This window comes from Macaca nemestrina, chromosome 17 (genome assembly GCF_043159975.1).
Source record: "Macaca nemestrina isolate mMacNem1 chromosome 17, mMacNem.hap1, whole genome shotgun sequence".
In the NCBI taxonomy this organism is placed as follows: Eukaryota; Metazoa; Chordata; class Mammalia; order Primates; family Cercopithecidae; genus Macaca; species Macaca nemestrina.
This window is the reverse complement of record NC_092141.1, coordinates 69,717,232-69,739,462: the sequence shown is the minus strand read 5'-3', so window position 1 is coordinate 69,739,462 and position 22,231 is coordinate 69,717,232. Positions and strand designations below refer to the sequence as shown.

Below are 22,231 nucleotides of genomic sequence, written 5' to 3'. Positions count from 1 at the left end.
AATTTAATAAGTAGTCTAAAAACTAACCTTTTTTGTTTTTTTTGTTTTTTTTTGAGACGGAGTCTCGCTGTGTCTCCCAGGCTGGAGTGCAGTGGCGTGATCTCGGCTCACTGCAAGCTCCGCCTCCCGGGTTCACGCCATTCTCCCGCCTCAGCCTCCCAAGTAGCTGAGACTACAGGCGCCCGCCACCACGCCCGGCTAGTTTTTTGTATTTTTAGTAGAGACGGGGTTTCACCATGTTAGCCAGGATAGTCTCGATCTCCTGACCTCGTGATCCACCCGCCTCGGCCTCCCAAAGTGCTGGGATTACAGGCTTGAGCCACTGCGCCCGGCCAAAAACTAACCTTTTTTGATTGCTATATCCTAGCTCTTTTATCTTTGGCTCTCCTTATTTTATTAGGATGTGAAGTAATTCTCAGGAGAGGAAATTCATCTAGTTTTTACTTGATATCAAGGACTCTAAATCACTGGCTTCAGTTTTATGTAAACTGGAAATGTAATGAAGTTGGTATTTTGGATGGTATTTTGGCTGGATTCTACTTGATGAGTGTTTGACCCAAGGTGCTCCTTATATCTGGAACACATTTGGGATTGCTGATAGTTTTGGAAACTAAATTTGTGGTTCTGTTTCTTCAAGACACAGATAATGTAGTTTCCACCTGATACTCATTAAATATCAGTTTGAAAAGAAATACATTTTGAAATTATGTTCTTCATTTCCTTCAAAGTGGAGTACTAACTACGTTTCTGTCCTTTAGGCATGTGATTGTGAGGACCTCTCCCAATCACAGGTACACATTTACACTGAAGACACATCCATCAGTGGTTCCAGGGAGCATTGCATTTAGTTTACCTCAGGTAATTCAGATGTTAATTTATTCTCTTCTGTTTTTGAAAGTTCTAGAATATAAATAGTCCGTTCATTTTAAGCAAGCATCATCCTATTACTGTATTGATTCATACTGAAGAAAAACATCTAAGTATTATATAAGGAATTTAAAGACACCACAAATACTAGTCTGTATCTTCTTCTCCCTTATCATTTTACTCAGGCTGCTGACTGACCCCAGTCCTAAGTAATGTAAATGCAATCCCTACCTCCTCCTAGTATGCTAATGAGCATTGGTAGACTTCCCTGAAGGTTTAGAGAAAGAGATCAAACACTCATTTAAGAACTATTAGGCTGGTTGCAATGACTCATGCTGGTAATCCCAGCACTTTGGGAGGCCAAAGCTGGTGGATCACTTGAGTCCAGCAGTTCAAGACCATGTGGGCAACATGGTGAAACCCCGTCTCTACTAAAAGTACAAAAATTATCTGGGCGTGGTGGTGCCTGCCTGTAGTCCTAATTTCTTGTGGGGCTGAGGCAGGAGGATCACTTGAGCCTGGGAAATCGAGGCTGCAGTGAGGTGAGATACTGCCACTGCACTCTAGCCTAGGTGACAAAGTGAGACCCTGTTTAAAAAAGAAAACAAACAAACAAACAAAATAATTATTAGATGGGCCAGGTGCCTCACACTTATAATCCTAGTGCTTTGGGAGGTGGAGGAGGATCGCTTGAGACCAAGAATTCCAGACCAGTATAGCGAGACCCTTGTCCCCCACACTGTCTCTACAAAAAAAAATTTTTAATTAGCTGGGCATGGTGTCACATGCCTGTAGTCCAGGCTACTTGGGAAGCTGAGGTTAGGAGGATCACTTGAGCCCAGGAAGTCGAGGCTGTAGTGAGCTATGATTGTGCCACCATGCCCCAGCCTGGGCTACAGAGTGAGATTCTGTCTCTTTAAAAAGAGGAAAAAAAGGAACTATTGAAGATCTCTTGAAGCCCTCAAAAATTACAGGAAATTTTCACTTACTATTCCACCTGTCTATCTGATACCTCTTCATTATCCAGACCACTTTCACATTTATTTCTAAAGATTAAAAATTTGGGATATTCCAGGGTTCGTCAGCTTTTACAGTGTTCCATTTGGGATTCTGTTTGTTAGAAATAGCTTGAGACGTGACCATTTCTCCTTGTCTCTGTTTTATTTAAATAAAAAAAAAAAAATTTCCCCCAACATTTACTATAGGCCAGGTTCTATTCTCAGTACTTTGGCATGTGTTAGCTTTTTTAATTCTCCAAACAACCTTATAAAATAGCTACTGTTGTTATCCCTAAGGACTGCTGTATCAGTCCATTTTCATACTGCTATGAAGAAATACCGGAGACTGGGTAATTTATAAAGATAAACAAGATTTCATGGACTCATTGTTCCACATGGCTTTGGAGGCCTCACAATCATGGTGGAAGGCGAAGGAGGAGCAAAGTCATATCTTACATGGTGGCAGACAAGAGAGCGTGTGCAGGGGAACTGCCCTTTATAAAACCGTCAGATCTCGTGAGAGTTATTCACTGTCATGCAGACAGCATGGGAAAACCCACGCCCATGATTCAGTTACCTCCCACTGGGTCTCTCCCATGACACATGGGGATTATGGGAACTAAAGATGAAATTTAGGTGGGGACACAGCCAAACCATATCAGCTGTCTTTGGGATTGAAGTACAGAACCTAAATGTGGCTTCCTTTTGACTTAAAGTCTAAGCTTAACGAGCATGGTGCTAAATTTCAGGTTGGCTGGAAGTGGGGTGGGGTTTTACAGAAGAGGTCTTCTGGGGGAGGTGAAGGGCAGAGAGGAGGGAAACAGGATGTGGTAAGAAAGCTGCAAGGGAGAGCACTTGTTGCACGTATTCACAGTGCAGCATCTTCTAAATTACCCACTACAGAGTCTGCAGTGTTCGGATGAGCAGGCGAACTGTTGATTTTCAACCAAAAATTGTTTTTCTCATTGTTCTTTGGAGTGTTATCAGTAATTACTAATTTTGAATCTATACCAAGCAAGCCCCAAATTCCTGCCTAAACACAATCTGGCCTGCCTTCATACTTCTTGCCATTATAAACAGTAGGGATTTGGGAAAGCCTAAAATCTAGCTGTAAATGTCTAAAAATCTTCTGGCTAGTATACAAAGAGTAGCTATGACTATCTAATGATTTCAGTCCCTGATTGGGTTTCAAAATAGATTTTCTGACCAGTTTTAATTGAGTCTTCATGAATCAAATGTCTTCCTTTTTGAGATACTGTAACAAACAGTAAAACTAACTGCAGCAGTACATTTAAAACACTGAAGTGTGATCTGATACAGTGAAGACCTTCTGTAGCATCATATTGTGCAAAGGAGCATCCTTCTCAGTGGTGCCAGCTTTACTGCAAAAGGCAAGCTTTGCATGTTTTGGAACAGATGTTCAGATATAAACTATAGCACATGCATTACTTTCCTGGGGTAAGTAACAGAGAACCATTGCTGGTGGCTTAAAACAACAGAGATTTATTCTCACCATTCTGGAGGCTGGAAGTCTGAAATCAAGCTGTCAGTAGAGCTATTCCCTCTCTGAAGGCTCTAGGGAAGAATCTGTTCTGTACTTAGCTTCTGGTGTTGCCGGCAATCCTTTGGTATTCCTTGGCCTGTAGCTGCATCATTTCAGTTTCTGCCTCTGCTATCACATGATGGTGTTCTATGTGTCTTTGTCTCTTTCTTCTTAGAAGGACACCAGTCATATTGGCTTAGGGTTCACCCTAATTCATTATGGCCTCATGTTAACTTGATTACATTTGCAGAGATCGTATTTTTAAATAAAGTCACATCCACAGGTGTTAGGGGCTAAGACTTCAACATACTTTGGAGGGGGAGAGCACAGTTCAACCATAATAGCATACCATGTTTTGATCTTTGAATGTGTTCTGAAAATTCATTAAAATTGCTCTTTTTTTCTTGTCTACTTTTGATTGCTTTGGTTTTAAGTATCTTTTTTTTCTCTTTTACTTTACAGAGAAAATGGGCTGGGCTTTCTATTGGGCAAGAAATAGAAGGTAGGTATATTTTTTAGCCACCTGATAAAGATTTTTTATATTATTTTCTCACAGATATTGAGAGCTGTACAATTTTTTATTACTAGTGATCAGACCTTAAACATTCATTGTATCAGAATACTGGTTAGATCTATGAGAATGGAAGTAAATAGTTATGGTACCTCTCTTCCTATATCTTTTATGAAGTGTGTGATAAGGTCATCATAGTTCAAGGCAAGGAAAGCAATTTATGACTTCCAGTTTGGGGGGTGGCGGGGTGGAAAGACTAAGCTGCTAATAGATAATAAGCCAAAGAGCTAATAAGCAAAAACTGGCATTGTCTCTTAGGCAATGTGGCAAAGTTAAGAAATGGAGTATGAGTCGTCTTTAGTCAGATGATTTTATGTCAACTTCATGGATACAGTAGGGGAAGGAAAGAAAACGCAAGTGTAAATTAAACCAGCTTTTCTTCTGCTTGTCTTTAAAACTTAAAAAATTATAGAAAGGTTGCAAAAATAATGTGAAGAATTTCTGTATACTACCTTTACCCAGCTTTACCAGTTGTCATATTTTCTTTATCTTTCTGGCTCCCTGTCTTCCTCTCTGGGTCTCTGTCTCTCTCTGTACACACACACACACACACACACACACACACACACACACACACACACTTCTTTTATCCTACTTATTTAGGAACCTGACAACTTATCATTTTTTCTAAGTTAGATGGAATTTAAACATTGGGGCTATTTTATTTTATTTTATTTTTGAGATGGAGACTCGCTCTGTTACCAGGCTGGAGTGCAGTGGCGCAATCTCGAGCTCACTGCAACCTCCGCCTCCAGGGTTCCAGCAATTCTCCTGCCTCAGCCTTGCAAGTAGCTGGGACTACAGGCACGCGCCACCACACCTGGCTAATTTTTGTATTTTTAGTAGAGATGGGGTTTCACCATGTTGGCCAGGATGGTCTCAATCTCTTGATCTCGGGATCCGCCTGCCTCAGCCTCCCGAAATGCTGGGATTACAGGCATGAGCCACTGCACCCGGCTAACATTGGAGTTATTTTTAGTTGGCTTTTTCTCTGTGGAAGTATGAACACTTGTTAAATTTAATGAGAAAATGGGGTAGTATGTAACGTAGGTTTCTAATTTTCATAAATTTTCTAAATATGAGGCTAAGAGTACTTAATTTGAATCTAGATATTTCCTATTGTGACAAGATACAGAAATTCAAGGTTATAAATTTTGATGAGTTGAGAAATGTGTTTTGTGGTTTAAGTTGTAAAAGCATTCTTCTGCTAACAGAAATGCTTATCTTGATTGTAAAGTCAGATCTTTAAAGAAGTGGCTCAAACAGACTTAATAAGCAAAATTGTAAAACCCAGTAATCAGGTGGGAGTAAAGTGGAGTAAGCTTGAGGGAAGGTAGAGTTTTGGGGCCCAAGTGATGTGGATGATGTGGCCATAAAGGTAGAAAACTGGTTCGGTTTAAGTAGACATGTAGACCAAGATGGGATAGGAGGTGTGGTTTGAAGGAGGAGTGCTCAAGCATTCTGGAATGGGAGTTCCGTAAGGTGAAACATTTTAGTCAAGTCAGTGATTTTAGTCTGAGGGAATCTTCTGGAGGAATCATTTAGTCTGTCTTCTTTCCATCTGGCAGTGCCATATTTTAAGTGTTACAGGCTAATGTTTTGACTACTATATATACATCTATCATTGTAAAGTCCAAGTTTATTCAAAGAATTGGATAAACTTATTTTTTGCTTATAAAATCTTTATTAGTCTTTTATATTAAATTATTATTAGCCATAAAATAAGAAAACATTCTCAATCTTCTGCTTTGATCCTGGATGAAATCTTCAGGACTCAAGAGTCCCTGACTCAAGAGTCCCTTTGGGACTGACCATGGTGCTGACTTGGCGCTGCCTGGGATACTGTCCATGGTGCTGCCCATAGCACTTGAAATTGTAACAGCTTGGTCTTTTCTATTTGGGAACATTGGCCTTAAACTAAAATGCATTTGAAAACTACAGTCAGCACATTACTACAGTCAGTAGTAATTATATATTTATATATTTATTTATTTATTTTTGAGATGGAATCTTGCTCTGTCGCTGAGGCTGGGGTGCAGTGGCATGATCTCAGTTCACTGCAACCTTCTCCCCAGTTCAAGCAGTTCTCCTGCCTCAGCCTCCCAAGTAGCTGGGATTAGAGGCATGTGCCACCACACCTGGCTAATTCTTGTATTTTTAGTAGAGAAGGGGTTTTGCCATGTTGGCCAGGCTGGTCTCAAACTCCTGACCTCAAATGATCCACCCACTGGATTATAGGTGTGAGCCACCGCGCCTGGCCAATATTTTAAATACACTGATTCAAATTTCTCAGTATGGAGATGACATGAATATATGTATACACACACATATGTATGCATTATGACATTATGATATTGTTTTGGTATCTTTAATGCACAAAATGGTATTATACTATACAAACCTTTCTGCTGTAGACTTGTCACTCAATATTACGTTTCCAAGGGCCATCCATCTTTTTTTGAGATGGAGATTTGCTCTTGTTGCCCAGGCTGAAGTGCAATGGTATGATCTCGACTCACTACAGCCTCTCCTCCCAGGTTCAAGCGATTCTCCTGCCTCAGCCACCTGAGTAGCTGGGACTTACAGGCATGCACCACCACTCTGGCAAATACTTTCTATTTTTAGTAGAGATGGAGTTTCACCATGTTGACCAGGCTGGTCTCGAACTCCTGACCTCTGGTGATCCACCCACCTCAGCCTCCCAAAGTGCTGGGATTACAGGTGTGAGCCACCACGCCTGGCCAGGCCATCCATCTTTATTAAGTATACATAAAGTTGGTTTTTTTTTTTTTTTTTTTTTTTTTTTTTTGACAGGGTCTCACTTGGCTGGAGTGCAGTGATGCAGTCATGGCTCACTGCAGCCTCAGTACCTGGCTAATTTTTTTATTTTGTGTAGAGACAGGGTCTCACTGTGTTGCCCAGTCTGGTCTCTAAATTCTGGACTTAAGTGATCCTCCCGCCATAGCCTCCCAAAGTTCTGGGATTACAGATGTGAGCCACCGTGCCTGGCCAAGTTTTAATTTTAATAAAAATTGCTGTATAGTATTCTACATTATGAATATACAAACATTTTTCAATGTTTAAGTACTATAAATAATGCTGCAGTGAACCTCCCTGTAGATGTTTAGACAAATGTTCTAGCATCTTTCTGGGACAAACACCTAGAAATGGAATTGCTGAATCAATATATTCATTTTTACATTAAGATTTCAACCTACAAATATTTTCACTACATGAGGGAAATAACTAAGCTCTCTTGCCTATCAAAGTTACTCAGCATATAGCCTGTACTTTATAGGAAATGTTAAGAAGGAGCAAGCCATCCAGAATTGGAGACAGGAGAGTGTTCTGAAACTTTTAGCCAAAATTTGAACTTATTTGATCTTCAGTGTGTTTTATGTTCCTTCCTCAGGCTTTGTTATTTTGCTTTTGAAGTAGTTAAAATATGTTTATGTCCCCCCTTTAAATACAGAAATCTGATTATACAAACAATTTCATTTAAATAGTTTACAGAAAATCAGCCGTTTGCAGTGACTCACGCCTGTAATCCCAGCACTTTGGGAGGCCAGGGCGGGCGGATCACGAGGTCAGGAGATCGAGACCATCCTAGCCAACATAGTGAAACCCTGTCTCTACTAAAAATACAAGAATTAGCTGGGCATGGTGGCATGCGCCTGTAATCCCAGCTACTTGGGAAGCTGAGGCATGAGAATCACTTGAACCCAGGAGGTGGAGGTTGCAGTGAGTTGAGATCGTGCCATTGCACTTCAGCCTGGGTGACAGAGCAAGACTCTGTTTCAAACATAAAATAAGAGTTTACAGAAAATCCTTGTATATAACTCAAGTGGCTAGAATATAAGAAATAAGTTTAGAACAGAATTTAGAGTATGAAATGACCATAAAGACTTATCTAGTTCAGTATTGATTTATAGATGTGACAAATCAAGGCACGGAGAACTTAAATTATTTATTGGATTCTTCTGATTGCTAGCAGAATCTGTTGAAACATACATACTCAAAGTCCCTTTGAAGAGAGCAGCTTTGTTTGTAATTCACTAGAATCTTTGCAACAGACATTTAATACTGCACAGTGACTTTTTTTGCTTACCTCTTGCTATTTGACCTCAGTAGCTCACAAAAGTTCCATGCCTGTTGTTCAAAGCAAGTGTGAAAAAAGTCTTTTTTATTACCTGCTTTTGTGGTGAGAACTGCAGAAGCTCACTTACCCCATGTGACTTGGACTGGTAGTTAAGTGAAAAGTTGGTTAAAGGCCTTTTCTTGGAGGTTTGGTCCATGGATTGGAGTGCTGTATTATCTTTTGTGCATACACTTCACCCGTAATTTCCAGGTGGATTTCTTTGAAATGGCTGGAGAACTTAGACTTTGTAGAGCATCCGAGAGTGCCAAAACCTCTTGGATTTTTGTAGAGTTCACTCCCAACCTTTTCTGATTTTAATGCTCATACCTAGTTAGCAGTATTTTTTTTCTAGAAGAAACTCTTCATTTAAAAAAATTTCCCAAAGCTTTCAACTTAGATTTATAATATCTATTCTAGAATGTCAAAGTCATTGTAATAACAGTTCAACAACCAGACCTTCAGAAGTTTTTATACTGTTTAATTATATATCATAATTAACTGTAACAAGCGTAACTAGCACAGACAGATTCCAGAATGAACTTGGCTGACCCATGATGTGTAGCAGCTCCGTCTACAAGCTCTGAGCATTAGGCAAACCATAGGCTGATGGGTATATATTGGAGGGATAAAAGTTGGTCACCTTTCTGATGAGTCAGCTCAGTGGAAGTTGCTTAAGAGAGCTGCTACTGTATCCTTAAGGGGACACTGGCAAATTTTAGGACAATTATTTTCAGGGAACCTAAAGGGAAAATAAATGTGTGTGTGTGTGTGTGTGTGTGTGTGTGTGTGTGTGTGTGTGTGTGTGTGTGTCAAGCCTTATTGAAGAGTAGCGATAGACTCTTTCTTACGGCACATAATCAAGTTGCCCTATTTGGGGAAACTCAAGTGCAAAAATCCTCTTGAACTTTTCTGGGTAGCTTACTCTACTCTTTCCTAATAGTACCACTACAGTATATAGCACTGTAATATTTTTTGCTTTAAAAGGTTGTTTATAAACTGGCATTTATAAGTATACTTTTGAGCTGATTTAAGGATCAAGTCTTTTTCCTAGGGAAATGCTTCTTTGTAATTATCTGTAACTAGCAAAATTTGTTTTAACACATATTTTTCTAAAAATATGATACGTAAACTCTGTTGTAGCTGTACAATTCAAGGTTTTTGGTTGAACAGTTATTACATGATATAAAATCATGTGTAACACTTTAATATTTAAATTTATTACACTGTAACCTAAAAGTCATTTTAGAACTTTTTATGTGACTTGAACAGGAATTTTCTTACCCAAGGCTTTGTATGTGTGGTTTATTGCCTCCTTCATTATTAGCATGGAGACCATGGGTTTTCTGTTATTGTTGTTTCATTTAAACAGTTCATGAATATATTAAGCACCTGAAAGAAACTATGAGATGCTGTTAATATGAAGAGGAGTTAAAAACCTGGTCCTTGCCCTTATCTACATGCCACGCATGTGGAACTTATTATAGTTCCCTAGATGTAGCAGGTGCTCAGGCAACATTTTGTAGTAGTAAAAAAGAAATAAAAAAGAAATGTCAAAGTCTAACTTGCTCTACAGCAAATTCCCCTAGTAAACATTGTTTTTCAAGCTTCTTTTTTTGCCTTGCATCCTACTTTCCTAGGCCAGAGGAATTCATCCACATTCCACCTTAGCTGTTTTCTTGTGTCAAACAAAAATCTTATTTGGAAATAGCATGTTATGGCACCTGTGTCAGGGCATGCCATACTGTACTGCATTGAATGAGGAGAAAGATGCGGAGGCCATGTAGGGAGGATTGTGATCCTAACGAGAGTGGGATGAGGGATAACAACAGACTGCGTTCAGTATTTCTTTTGTTGTTGTTGTTGTTGTTGTTGTTGAGACGGAGTCTCGCTCTGTCACCCAGGCTGGAGTGCAGTGGCGTGATCTCGGCTCACTGCAAGCTCCGCCTCCTGGGTTCCCGCCATTCTCCTGCCTCAGCCTCCCGAGTAGCTGGGACTACAGGCGCCCGCTACCACGCCCGGCTAATTTTTTTGTATTTTTAGTAGAGAGAGGGTTTCACCATGTTAGCCACAATGGTCTCGATCTCCTGATCTCCTGATCTGCCTTCCCAAAGTGCTGGGATTACAGGCGTGAGCCACCATGCCCGGCCTGCCATTCAATATTTCTAATTCATTCAGATGGGGAAGAAAATCTCTAGTGGTTATTATTTTTTAAATCTGTACCTGTGTGTCCCTCCGGTGAAGGCCGTTTAAGTCCCATTTTTGGTGAAGTAGTTTTATTATGATTCATTTATGTGAAACTTTTAGTTACTAGAAACACAACAGGTATTTGGTACTCCTGTGATTTTTTTTAAAATGCTTCTTTTTTTCCCCTAGTCTCCTTGTATACATTTGACAAAGCCAAACAGTGTATTGGCACAATGACCATCGAGATTGATTTCCTGCAGAAAAAAAGCATTGATTCCAACCCTTATGACACTGACAAGATGGCAGCAGAATTTATTCAGCAATTCAACAACCAGGCCTTCTCAGTGGGACAACAGGTAGTTTTAAATTTTCTTCCATTCCTTTAACTTTGTAGGTATTCTAATTTCTGCAGTTGTCCAAAATTAATTCTACCTTTTAAAAAGTGAGAGGAGCTTTGCGTATCAACTGGTATATCCAAGGTGAGTGATAAAAAGTGAGGGAAATGTATTTACTGAACTTCAAGGAGTCTGTTCAGAAAAATTCTAAAGTAGCTTTTAGATTATAATGTCATGTATAATTACAGCAGCTTTTCCCTCAGCAAATTTGGGAACCCTGCAGACATATATATCTGAAATTTCTTTTTATATCATAGGACATTTGTTTTGCCTCTGGAATGTCTGTCTCTTTCACTAATATAGTTCTGTAGAAAACATAGCTCTTGGCCAGACATAGTGGCTCACGACTGGAATCCCAACACTTTGGGAGACTGAAGTGGGAGGATCACTTGAGCCCAGGAGCTCAAGACCAGCTTGGGCAACATAGTGAGACCCTGTCTCTACAAAAATTTTTTACAAAAATAGCTGGGTGTAGTGGTCTCAGCTACTCAAGAGGCTGAGGTGGGAGGATTGCTTGAGTCTGGGAGGTTGAGGCTGCAGTGAGCCATGATTGTGCGATGGCACTCCAGCCTAGGTGACAGATCGAGACCTTGTCTCAAAAAAAAAAAAAGTTCTTATTTTGGTTATGGGCTTATTTGAGAATCTTAAGAAAATTGAATTCCTGCTAGGTAGGAAAAGGATATAGTGCATTATTTTAAAAAGAGTACTAGAATTGGAATGAACCTCAAGAGATTACCTTATCTAACTCCACATTTACAAATGAGGAATTTTATTTTTTTATTTTTTAAAATTTATTTATTCATTTATTTTTTGAGATAGTGTGTTACCCTGTCACCCAGGCTGGAGTGCAGTGGCGCCATCTCAGCTCACTGCAACCTCTGTTTCCTGGTTCAAGTGATTTTCCTGCCTCTGCCTTGTGAGTAGCTGGGATAACAGGTGTGCGCCACCACGCCCAGCAAATATATGTATTTTTTGAGACAGAGTTTTGCTCTTGTTGCCCAGGCTGGAGTGCAATGGCACGATCTCGGCTCACTGCAACCTCTGCCACCTGGGTTTAAGTGATTCTCCTGTCTCAGCCTCCCGAGTAGCTGGGATTACAGGCATGCACCACCACACCTGGCTAATTTTGTTCTTTTAGTAGAGATGGGGTTTCATCATGTTAGTCAGGCTGGTCTCAAACTCCTGACCTCAGGTGATCCACCCGCTTTGACCTCCCAAAGTGCTGGGATTACAGGCGTAAGCCACCATGCCTGGCCTTTTTTATTTTTATTTTTTTTTATTTTTAGTAGAGATAGAGTTTTGCCATGTTGGCCAGGCTGGTTTCAAACTCCTGACCTCAAGTGATCCTCCCACCTTGGCCTCCCAAAGTGCTGGGATTACAGGTGTGAGCCACCACACCTGGCCAAATGAGGAATTTAAGATCTAAAGAAGGTAAATGGTATGCCCATGGCTACACAGCTAAGGAACATAGTTGAGATAAGAATTAATAAACACATATTTGATAGTACCTAGTACTAGCCACTGTTTTAGACACTGCAGATCGGCAGTGAACAAAATAGATGTAAACCCTACTGTCATAGAACTTACTTTCTAGTTGAGGAAAACAGAAAATAAGACAGGAATACCATGTACAGTTAAGTCTCTGATGATAGTAGACCAGGACACTTCACCAGAGAGCCATTGCAGTACTGTTGTGTATTGGATGACTAAAATTGTGCTCAGATTGCCTAGCTAAACTTGATGGTTTTTACCTTTGTTTTTAGCTTTAGTATCCTAATGGAAAATGTTTAGGAGAATGTTTAATAGGAAATGCTTTGGTATTTATAATAATTTAAAACTCAGTAGCATGTAGAAGTCGGTAAATCCGTGAACGAGAATCTTTCATAATTCAGAGAAGAAGTAAATATCTTACTCCAGATCACTGTCCTTACTGTTTCTTCTCATTTGTAGTATCTGGTAGTATAGCAGGATTGACGGACAGCCCAACCTGTAATATTTACCGTTATACCCCAGCACATAGAAGAAGACCAGACTTTTAGAAGGGACTCAGCAAATATTTGGTGAATGAGTAATTGAGCACTCAGAAGCTGTCTCTGCACTTGTAGGGCAAGCATTTTGTACTGGTGATAGGAAAGCATGAATTGTAGAGTCACAGACCCAGGTTTGACTCCTGGTGTTCTCATTTACTGTGACTCTGAGCCTTGTTGCGTAGCCTCTTTCTGTATCTCAGCTTCCTCACTAGTAAAACGGAGTCATAGTTTCTGCTTCCAAGAGTGTTTGTGAATATTATATAACTGCCTGTAGCATTTGAATTAAATACTAAGATACTTTATTCTTTGTTAGAAATAGTAAATGTGGTACTCTTGAATTACTTTAGGTGGCACTCTGACATTTAAATTAGATATTTTTTATCCACATGAAATAAATTTTAAACTTGAGTTTTGTAGTCATTTTGTAAACACTGATCGTAAGTGCTAATTCCGTTTTCTTCATTGGCTATGAGTGTGCTTGAGGAGCAGATTGGAGAGGAGTATATAAGAGAAAACTGGTTTTCTGCATTTGAAAAACATTGGTGATGATCTAAGAAACCATTATATTATGAAGTGATTTTTCTCCCCTTAACTCTTTTCTACATAGCTTGTCTTTAGCTTCAATGAAAAGCTTTTTGGCTTACTGGTGAAGGATATTGAAGCCATGGATCCTAGCATCCTGAAGGGAGAGCCTGCAACAGGGAAAAGGCAGAAGGTAGGTTTTATTTCTGATCATCTTTACTAGATCACCCTATAATGTAATTTGTGCAGATTGATTATAATTTTCCTATCTGTTGCTTAGTGATTTTTTTCATATTGTGTACCCTTTTGAGATAGTAGGGGGAAAATTGCTTTCATAGCCAGCATTGTTATTAAAATATAACTTAAAATGTACTTATTTGCAGACCTAATAGTAATGTAAAATGTAGACATATATGTACATATAATTTGCATGAATGCAGATATTTATTGTAAATAGTAAGAAATGCATTATTGGAAAGATACAGGCATGGAAATGAGGCATATAAGAATTGTAGAAGAAAGTTATGAGTAAAGTAAAAGTAGCTCAGATGATAGTCTGGAAGGTTTGCTTTGCCCAGAGAGACCTCATTTCCCCCTCACTTTTGGCCTTGCTTTGAGAAGTCCGAAAGTTTACTATTAGACTCCTAATTATTGTCTTTCTATACAGATTGAAGTAGGATTGGTTGTTGGAAACAGTCAAGTTGCATTTGAAAAAGCAGAAAATTCATCGCTCAATCTTATTGGTAAGATTTACAGTTTTTAGAAGATTTGAAATGAAGTGGGCCTGTTTCTATATGTAACTCAACTACAGTGATTTCCAAATGGGGAAAGGAAGGAGGAGCATCTGTCTTGAGAGAGTTTATCACAGAAGCATGGGATATTTCCTGTAGGTCAGGTTTGCTGATGAAAAAGTTTAAAACATTCATCTGGATCAGCTTTGTCCAATAGAAACAGAATGTGAGCCACATGGGTAATTTTTAATTTCCTAGAAATAGCACTAAAATAAGAAACAAATTAATTTTTTAACTTTTAATTTTGAGATAATTTTAGGCTTACAGAAAATTTGCAGAAATAGCTTAGAGAATTTCGGTATGCCCTTTACCAGCTTATACCCTGATGTTAATGTCTTATTTGACATTATCAAAAATACAATGGTAAGGAATGAATATGGTTTCATTTCCGCTAACTAAATTACAGATTTTATTGAGATTTCACCAGTTTTTCCATTGTGTCCTTTTCTGTTCCAAGATCCAGTTTAGGATCCCATATTGCATTTTGTTGTTCTGTGTTTTGAGTTTTCTTCAGTCACTGACAGTTCCTCAGACTTTGTCTTTTATGACTTTGAGAACTGGTCAGTTATTTTGTAGAACACCCCTCACTTGGTTTTGTGTTAAATGAGATAGCATCATCATTTCTTTTAGTGATTCAGTGATGAATGTGCAGGTCAAGTCTTCCCAGCAGATTCATGGTTCAGTCCTACTCTTGTACTGTAGCCCAACTTTTGTCATATTAAAACAATGCAGCTTGTTCTCTGAGAATAGTAACTCACCAGAATAAAGTGCCATTAACTGGGCAGTAATTCTTATTTTTGGTTGATTTAACTATGTTGATATCTACCCCACTAGAGAGGAGAGGGTTTTCATTGGTTACACACCATCATGTCTAGGGTCACTTAAGAGTCTTCGAGTGTGTGGCCTTTATTTCCTGGTCTGCACATTACCATTCCCCCTTACGGTTTTTTGTTAATATAAAATATTTTATTTATAAAATATGGTTAGGCACTCGAAAACAATTTACACGCTCTAAAGTTTGGTTCTGTTTTCATAGTTTTGTAATTTGCTTTTTTGTAGTTTTGTAATTTGCTTATTTTGTTTCAAACATCTTAAATACACATCTATAACCTGATTTTTAATGCCTGTATGTCATTTTATGGATGTAGGATGTATTTTCCTATTATTTATCTAGTACATTTATGAAGTGATTTCTTTGTATTTTATTTTTGTGTACCTTTTATTAAGCTATCCCAAGGAAGCTGCGTAACTTTGATACAAAATAGGTATTTCTAAATAATCCGTGGGAAAAAATTGTGTAATTGGCATGCAGTAAATTTTGCCCACAAGAGGGCAGTAGAGTGTAAGAAAAAATATTTTTGATCACTTTCCAAAGGAAATATTAAGACCTCAAATCTCTAACCATAGAATTATCATCTAGTACAAACTTTTTAAAAGTGTTACTTTATTTTTAATTGACAAATAATAATTGTATATATTTATAGGGTACAATTTAATGTTTTAATACATGTATACATTGTAGAATGATCAAATCAGGCTAATTAACATATCACCTCAAATATTTAGCATTTCTTAGGATAAACTTTAATGTGACATTTTCTTCCCTGGTTTTATAAAAACTATATTATTACTTTACTTTTTGTTTATAATAGAGCATACTAAGGTACTTAATTTATTCTTTGTTTGAAATAGTAAATGTGGTTCTCTTAAGTTACTTTAGGTGGCACTCTGACATTTAAGTTAGATAATTTTTGTCCTGTGAGAGAATTTTTAAACATGAGTTTTGTAATCACTGAAGTCTTTAGGATGATTTCAGACTTTTGTGTGCAAGTGAAGAGAAAGCAAGGAAGACATCAAACTTGTTTAGTGCATCTCGTTAGGCTGAGGGATTATATATATGCCCAATTACCTGTATAAGCATAATCTGGATAAATATATGTATTTTAAAATACACTTGAGTTAGGAGACTTCAGCGACTGCAAAATTTCAGTTGCATTTCTGCCAGCTAGTGTTGTCTTCATCAGATATGCGCATGGTGTTTCTTCTGATCAACCAAGTTAGTTAATTTGGTTAGATTGAAGGTTAATAAAACCAAATTTTGTGGACTGATAGAAATAGACTATAGCATAAGTTTAGCTAGTCATTTTGACAGCGTGTTACCATATATGGAGATCAGACAAAGTAGATAGCATAGCAAAACTTACCTTTCTGTCTGTAAAATCAGCTAAGATTATATTGTTCATTTTTGTATATGTAATGGTAGCTTTTCTTTACTGATTTAGGATGTTCAGGGAGTTCTGTCTTTTTAAACTTAGTGATAAAGTCCTTGTTTCACATTATATAATATTCGTTTGACATAGGCAAAGCTAAAACCAAGGAAAATCGCCAATCAATTATCAATCCTGACTGGAACTTTGAAAAGATGGGAATAGGAGGTCTAGACAAGGAATTTTCCGATATTTTCCGACGAGCATTTGCTTCCCGAGTATTTCCTCCAGAGATTGTGGAGCAGATGGGTAAGTTTAAAAAGGAAAATGTTATAAAGTCTTGTATTATTAAAAAAATTAATGCAATGAAGAATCTCTTTTCAATAGTTTTGAAATTATTTTTCAGACCCATTAAAGTATTTTTGTCTTTTTCTTTAAAAATGAACAGATAAATTTGCTGAAAAACTTTTGTAATACTAAAACTTTTAAAATTATATTTTAATTTTATGGGGAAATCATTGAAGTAAGACTTGTGGTGGCTCCATTTTGTTATTTATTTATTGAAAAATGCTTTTCTATGGGGCATATTTAGAAATTTCCCCTGATAGTAGTAATACTAGTAGTGACTCCATTTTGTTTATTTATTTCTGTAAGAATGTTTTTCTATAGGGCATGTTTAGAAAGTTCACCTGACTCTAAAGGTCACTATGGGTCAGATTTACCCTGCTGAATAATAATGATCTATTAGACTGTGTGCATTGTTCTAACATTAGCTGGCGTTCCTTTTTATTGTGCTGTCGCATTACCCAGTTAGTACATCTTCATACCTAATAAATGGATGCCTGGCATGTTTTTAAATTAAATAAGTTTGATCCAAAAAGACAAATGCAGGTTATACATTGGAGTTTCTATATTGCATACAAAGAAGTGCACTGTTCATTTATCACTTTCTTCTTGAAGATTGATTTAATTTATCTGTGTGAAGTGACTTTATTTGCCCAGTGGAAATGCTGTCATGAGTGTTTTCATATCCATATCATTTGTTGGATTGGAATGTGAGCAACAGAATATCTGAGAAAGGAATGTATAACATACCAGCTTCTGGCAGACTATTAGTGTAAAAATAGCATCCAAAAAAAAAAAAAGTGGAATATGAATATATTACTCCCCTCATCCCCGTCATTCTTTATCTTTAAATTGCTACTGGAAGATAAAAGTGCATTTATTATGGTGGGGATAAGAACTGCTTTCTAGGCACTAAGTGCTTGGATTGTATTAGCCTTCTATTGTTGGTAGCCTTTCTGCCTGGTCAGTCACTCTGATAAATTACAGGCACGGCACACACCTGTTCACTGGGTAAAGGTCGAGTTTGGAATTGGATTAAGAGAAAATGACAGAGACCCTCATCACCTGAGTTTTATACACCTTGAAATGGCAATAGCATACTTTTTATCTCAAAGATACAAAGGCCATGTCCATTAAAAGCAGAATTTTAATTGGGAAAATATTTTAAAATGTGGTAGTTCACTATCTTGTTAATTTGTATTTTTTCATCAAGACATGAAAATATTGTTAAGTGTATTTTGGGTAAAAGCAGGGATAAAGAGATGATTCCAAATGTTCTAAGTTATTCTTGTAGAATGTTTTTACTAGTTTTCAGAACTGAGATCTAGTGCAGAAAGAGTCTAATGATTCTGTTTCTTTGAACATTTATACTGTGTAGCCAACAAGTAGAAAAATAACTGCATTGATAGTGAGCCATCTCTTTTAATTATAAATGTTTTCTCACCGTTTGGAAGCTAGTGAAGATACAGTTATTCAGATACCAGTTTGCTATTTGTGAATTATCTAGATCCTGCACTTGAAGCTACGCGCAACGTCAGTATGCGTTGGGTAGATAATGCGTAAAGGAATTGGACTCACATTGGTCAGTTTGTGACCTTGCCAGCTGTTGGAGAGTTTTAAATTAAATCAGAACAGATTTGGAATTTATTAGTGAATTTCATCTGTTTCTGATATCCGTATTGAAATGAATTGAATTACAGTAGTGTGCTTTTTGTTGTTTTTGATGTGCTTTTTGACTAAGCACTATGGTTTTGAATTTTGTGAGTGCCGCTGTCCAGAACCTTTTTTATGGATTTATTTTTCTAATATTTTTACACTAATCAGACAAAAAATGAGTTCTATCCTTTTAGAAAAGTAATTTTTTTTCTCTTTATGGCTTTTTGCCATCAGGAAGCATGTGTTATCAATTTCATTCAAAAGACAAACTAGTATAAAGCTGCCCTGGCTTTTGAGCTGAATTGAAAAACTTATTTTCTTTATTCTGAATAAAGTTTCTGGGTATCTTAAAAAAAAAAAAAAAAGTAAAGCTCCCTCTTTTTTTTTTTTTTTTAATGGTTGAATGGCTGAGAAATAATTCTCTTGTAATGCATGTATCATTCCCTGTCTTCCAATAGAGGCTTCTATTTTCCTTTGAATTTTGGGGGAATTATATAGTAAAATCCTTTCTTGCACTCCAATTACAGTATGGTTATAAGGCTCTCATTAGACTTTGGTAAAGGTACATAAATAAAAATGGTTACATTTTGACAGAATATAAATAAAATTATACAAATTCTTTTTATGCGTATTCTGTGTTTTTTTAACATGTCAGATGGGAACAAATTGATTTTTTCCCCTTTTTGTTAACTAAATAGACAGATCTATATGGTTCAGAGATTCAACTGGACACTGAGTATGACGGGTTAAATCAGTTCTAATTTTTAAAAAAGATTAGGAAAGAATAATTTATGTAGGTTATGGGGCTTTTGTGTTTCAAGCAGAAAACTTTACTTTTGGCTTAAGACCAAATTATTGTCTTTCCATGGAGTCTAAAGTTATGTCTACTTTGTAAACAGGAATCTTAACTAATGGATTTTTTGACTATATATCAATTTTCAAATTTACAAAGTGATAAATTTAGAATATTCTCTTCTGTCATTATGTTCATTAGACTGATAATTATGCTTCTAGATCACAGAGTTCTTTCTTTTTGTTTATAAAACTTCATGTTGCCTTTTCAAAATTGAAAATATAGTTTAGCTACGAGCAGAATGTTGCTGATGAGATATAGGAGGACTAAAGAACTTAACCAGAGGCACACAATTATGCAGTAAAATTAAGGAACTGATGAGGTAATATACATGAAAATAACTGTCATGGAGTTTCCAATCTGTTAGTTTCTCTCTTGAAAGTCTTTCAAATAGATAGTGTATACCTTTCTGCTTTTGTACTTTTGTTATATTTTTGTAGAATTAAAATCAAGGAAACCCTTAAAGTAGAAAGGAAGTCACATAAAGCTCTCTAGACTGAGGGATAAAGGAAAAGGGATTATTTAGGGGAATATCAATTTAGACTTTTGTTTTTGTTACTGTTTTAATCAGAGTAACTGTTGAGTTTCCCCCTTGTCTGAAGTAGTTGAGCTCACCCAAACCCAAGTGGGGCAGCCCTTCCTTGGAAGTATATGAGAGCAACCAGCAAAGAAAACTAAACCTATACCTTGCACTTAGTAAATACCAAATAGGTATTTAGTTAGAATGCCCTCCAACCCCCCACAAAACAGATTTTTAATTAAGAATTACCTTAAATCCATAACTTTATGGGCTAATAGAAGCCGCATTTGAGTCCCAGGGTAGAGATGTGAACATCAAAGCTGGTATCTGGAAGTATGGGTGAATAAATTCAACAGCTGATTGCTGTCTTTCAGCATATTCAGGTGTTAACTGAATAGATACTAAATACTCGTGTTCGGACATTTACCACACTTATTCCCCTGTATGCAGTTTTGTGGACAGTGTTCAGGATAAATAAATGATCGATTACCTCAGTTCTCACTGTAGCTTTTTTGTTAGCAAAGATAGAGTTTCTGCAAAGAAACTTCATTTTTCAGCATCCCTGGCATGGGATTCTCTCTAAATTATAAATGTCAAAGCAAAAAAACACATCGTTTTCAGTGAACAGTGGAATGATTGTTAAAGAATTAGTCAGCGTCTCTTAATGTAATCCTGGGAATAGGTTCACATCTACCCAAGGAAAGACCTAGAAGGAAAAGGATGTAAAAAGGGAAGACCTCAGTCTCACACTGTCTTTCAGTGGATCTGTGGGGTGTAGATGTTCAGGCCACCTAGTGGGGAGGAAAGCCACTTGTTATGGTCTTGTGCCCCCATTCTTTGAAACTGACACTGTGTTCTTTTTGGTCTCCTTTCCCCAGTGTCTCCCTCTGTAAGCCCATTTTCAATAGTATTTTTAAGGTTTCTTTTGAAATTCAAGAGAAAAGCAACTCTTTTCTGATATCATAAGTGAAATTGCAGTTACTCTATGAAATAGAACTGCTGAGAAGATAAGGAACCTTTCGATCACACAGACATCTTTCACATGCTAAAAACAGTGCAAATAAAACATAGTGGAAGAAAGGGCACTAAGGTTTTGTGCATGCCATATTTGGGAGAGAGGGAGTTCTTGCTAAGATTAACATAAACACTGACACTCTTAAAATGCATTTTCACACCCCCACTCATGAGGAGAGATTGCATTTTAAATGGGGGTTAAGACATCTAGCCGAACTCCAGGGCTCTGTAAAAGGAACCCTAAGGCTAAAGAGCTTATCTGAAATTTGAAAAAAAGAAAAAAAAAAAAAAATGAAGCTTTCTGACATTCATCTTTTTTTCTTGTATTAGTCATAACTTGCTTTTCAGCTATATTTTAGGTTTTGAATGCCAACCTGACATCTGTTCAAGTCTGCCTGTAATTTATTAGCAGAGGAAAAGACAGCAGTTGCTCACTAGTTAGAGATGCAAAATTTCTCCCTTCCTGTTCTCCACTAAGTATTTATAGATGATACCTGGATATGAGGAATGTAATAATTTACTAAAAACTTCAGGTCAGGAAATTTATAAAGATTTTTTTTTTGATTGGAAGAATAAAATGACTTAAGACCATGTAATTTCCGAAATCTCTAGAGCAGGATTGAGAGACAAAGCATATACCCTAAAAAATACTTTAGCTAACTTTCTATAAATTGTAGTTTTTTTAACCTTGAATTAATTTTTCCATTGGTTTTCAATTTTTTAGTTAAATGTATATTTGAACAGTAGTTGTGCTTATATCTGAAAGTCAAACTATATGTAAATTCACCTGGCATTTGCATTTATAGGCAGACTTTCAGAAACAAATCTTTTGGAGAGGCAGTGCTGTCTACAGAGTCGCCAAATGGATTAGATTTCCTGGCAACTACAGTTGAGTTACTTACAGATCAACAGTTGGGTCACTGCAAAGTTGAGGTCTGAGTGTTAACCTGAGTGCCCACCGGTAAGAAACTGGTTAGAGCCAATCTTAAAATGTTATAGCTCCAAATGTAGAGACATGTTTGTGTTAATAAAAAAAATATAAAAGCAAATGCATTCTAAAAATCTCTAAGGACACACATTACATTGAAAAAAATGTTTACGGCTGAATGTGGTGGCTCACACCTGTAATCCTAGCGCGTTGGGAGGCTGAGATGGGAGGATCACTTGAGCTCAGGAGTTCAAGACCAGTCTGGGCAGCATAGTGAGACCTTGTCTCATTTTTTTTTTTTTTAATTTAAAAATTTAATTAAAAAAATTTTTTTAAGTGTTTACTTCCGTGGAAGGGAAGCTATGATGGGGAATACAGGGAAAGTTTTGTTGTTTTACTCGATTTTACCTTTATGTCTGAATCTTTTATTATGATATTGTATTTCTAATGTGTGGTTTTAAAAGCCAACAAACAAAAGATAATATCACAGTATGTTTCTTGGGGTGGCTCTACTGTCAGCACGGAAAGTCAGCAGGAAGCAGGTACATCCTTCCCCCTTCATGAAGTTTTCTCTGGAGGAGGAGAGTGCAGGGTAAAAGGCCCAGATTCCAAGGGCTTTGCTGGCAGCCCCTTAGAGGGTAGGCAGAACACCTATCCTATTTGGTCAAG

General features: G+C 37.3%; 1 protein-coding gene across 2 annotated transcripts in view; it reads left to right on the top strand.

Annotated features, from left to right (window-relative positions):
• Positions 1 to 22,231, top strand: part of LOC105468280 (N-ethylmaleimide sensitive factor, vesicle fusing ATPase) — a 162,406-nt gene that overhangs the window by 31,835 nt on the left and 108,340 nt on the right. For both annotated transcript variants that reach the window (XM_071083332.1, XM_071083331.1), the window contains exons 3-8: positions 759 to 858; positions 3,871 to 3,910; positions 10,491 to 10,657; positions 13,334 to 13,441; positions 13,916 to 13,991; positions 16,400 to 16,555. In XM_071083332.1, the coding sequence (XP_070939433.1) occupies positions 759 to 858; positions 3,871 to 3,910; positions 10,491 to 10,657; positions 13,334 to 13,441; positions 13,916 to 13,991; positions 16,400 to 16,555 (647 nt within the window). The remainder of the gene's footprint in view (positions 1 to 758; positions 859 to 3,870; positions 3,911 to 10,490; positions 10,658 to 13,333; positions 13,442 to 13,915; positions 13,992 to 16,399; positions 16,556 to 22,231) is intronic.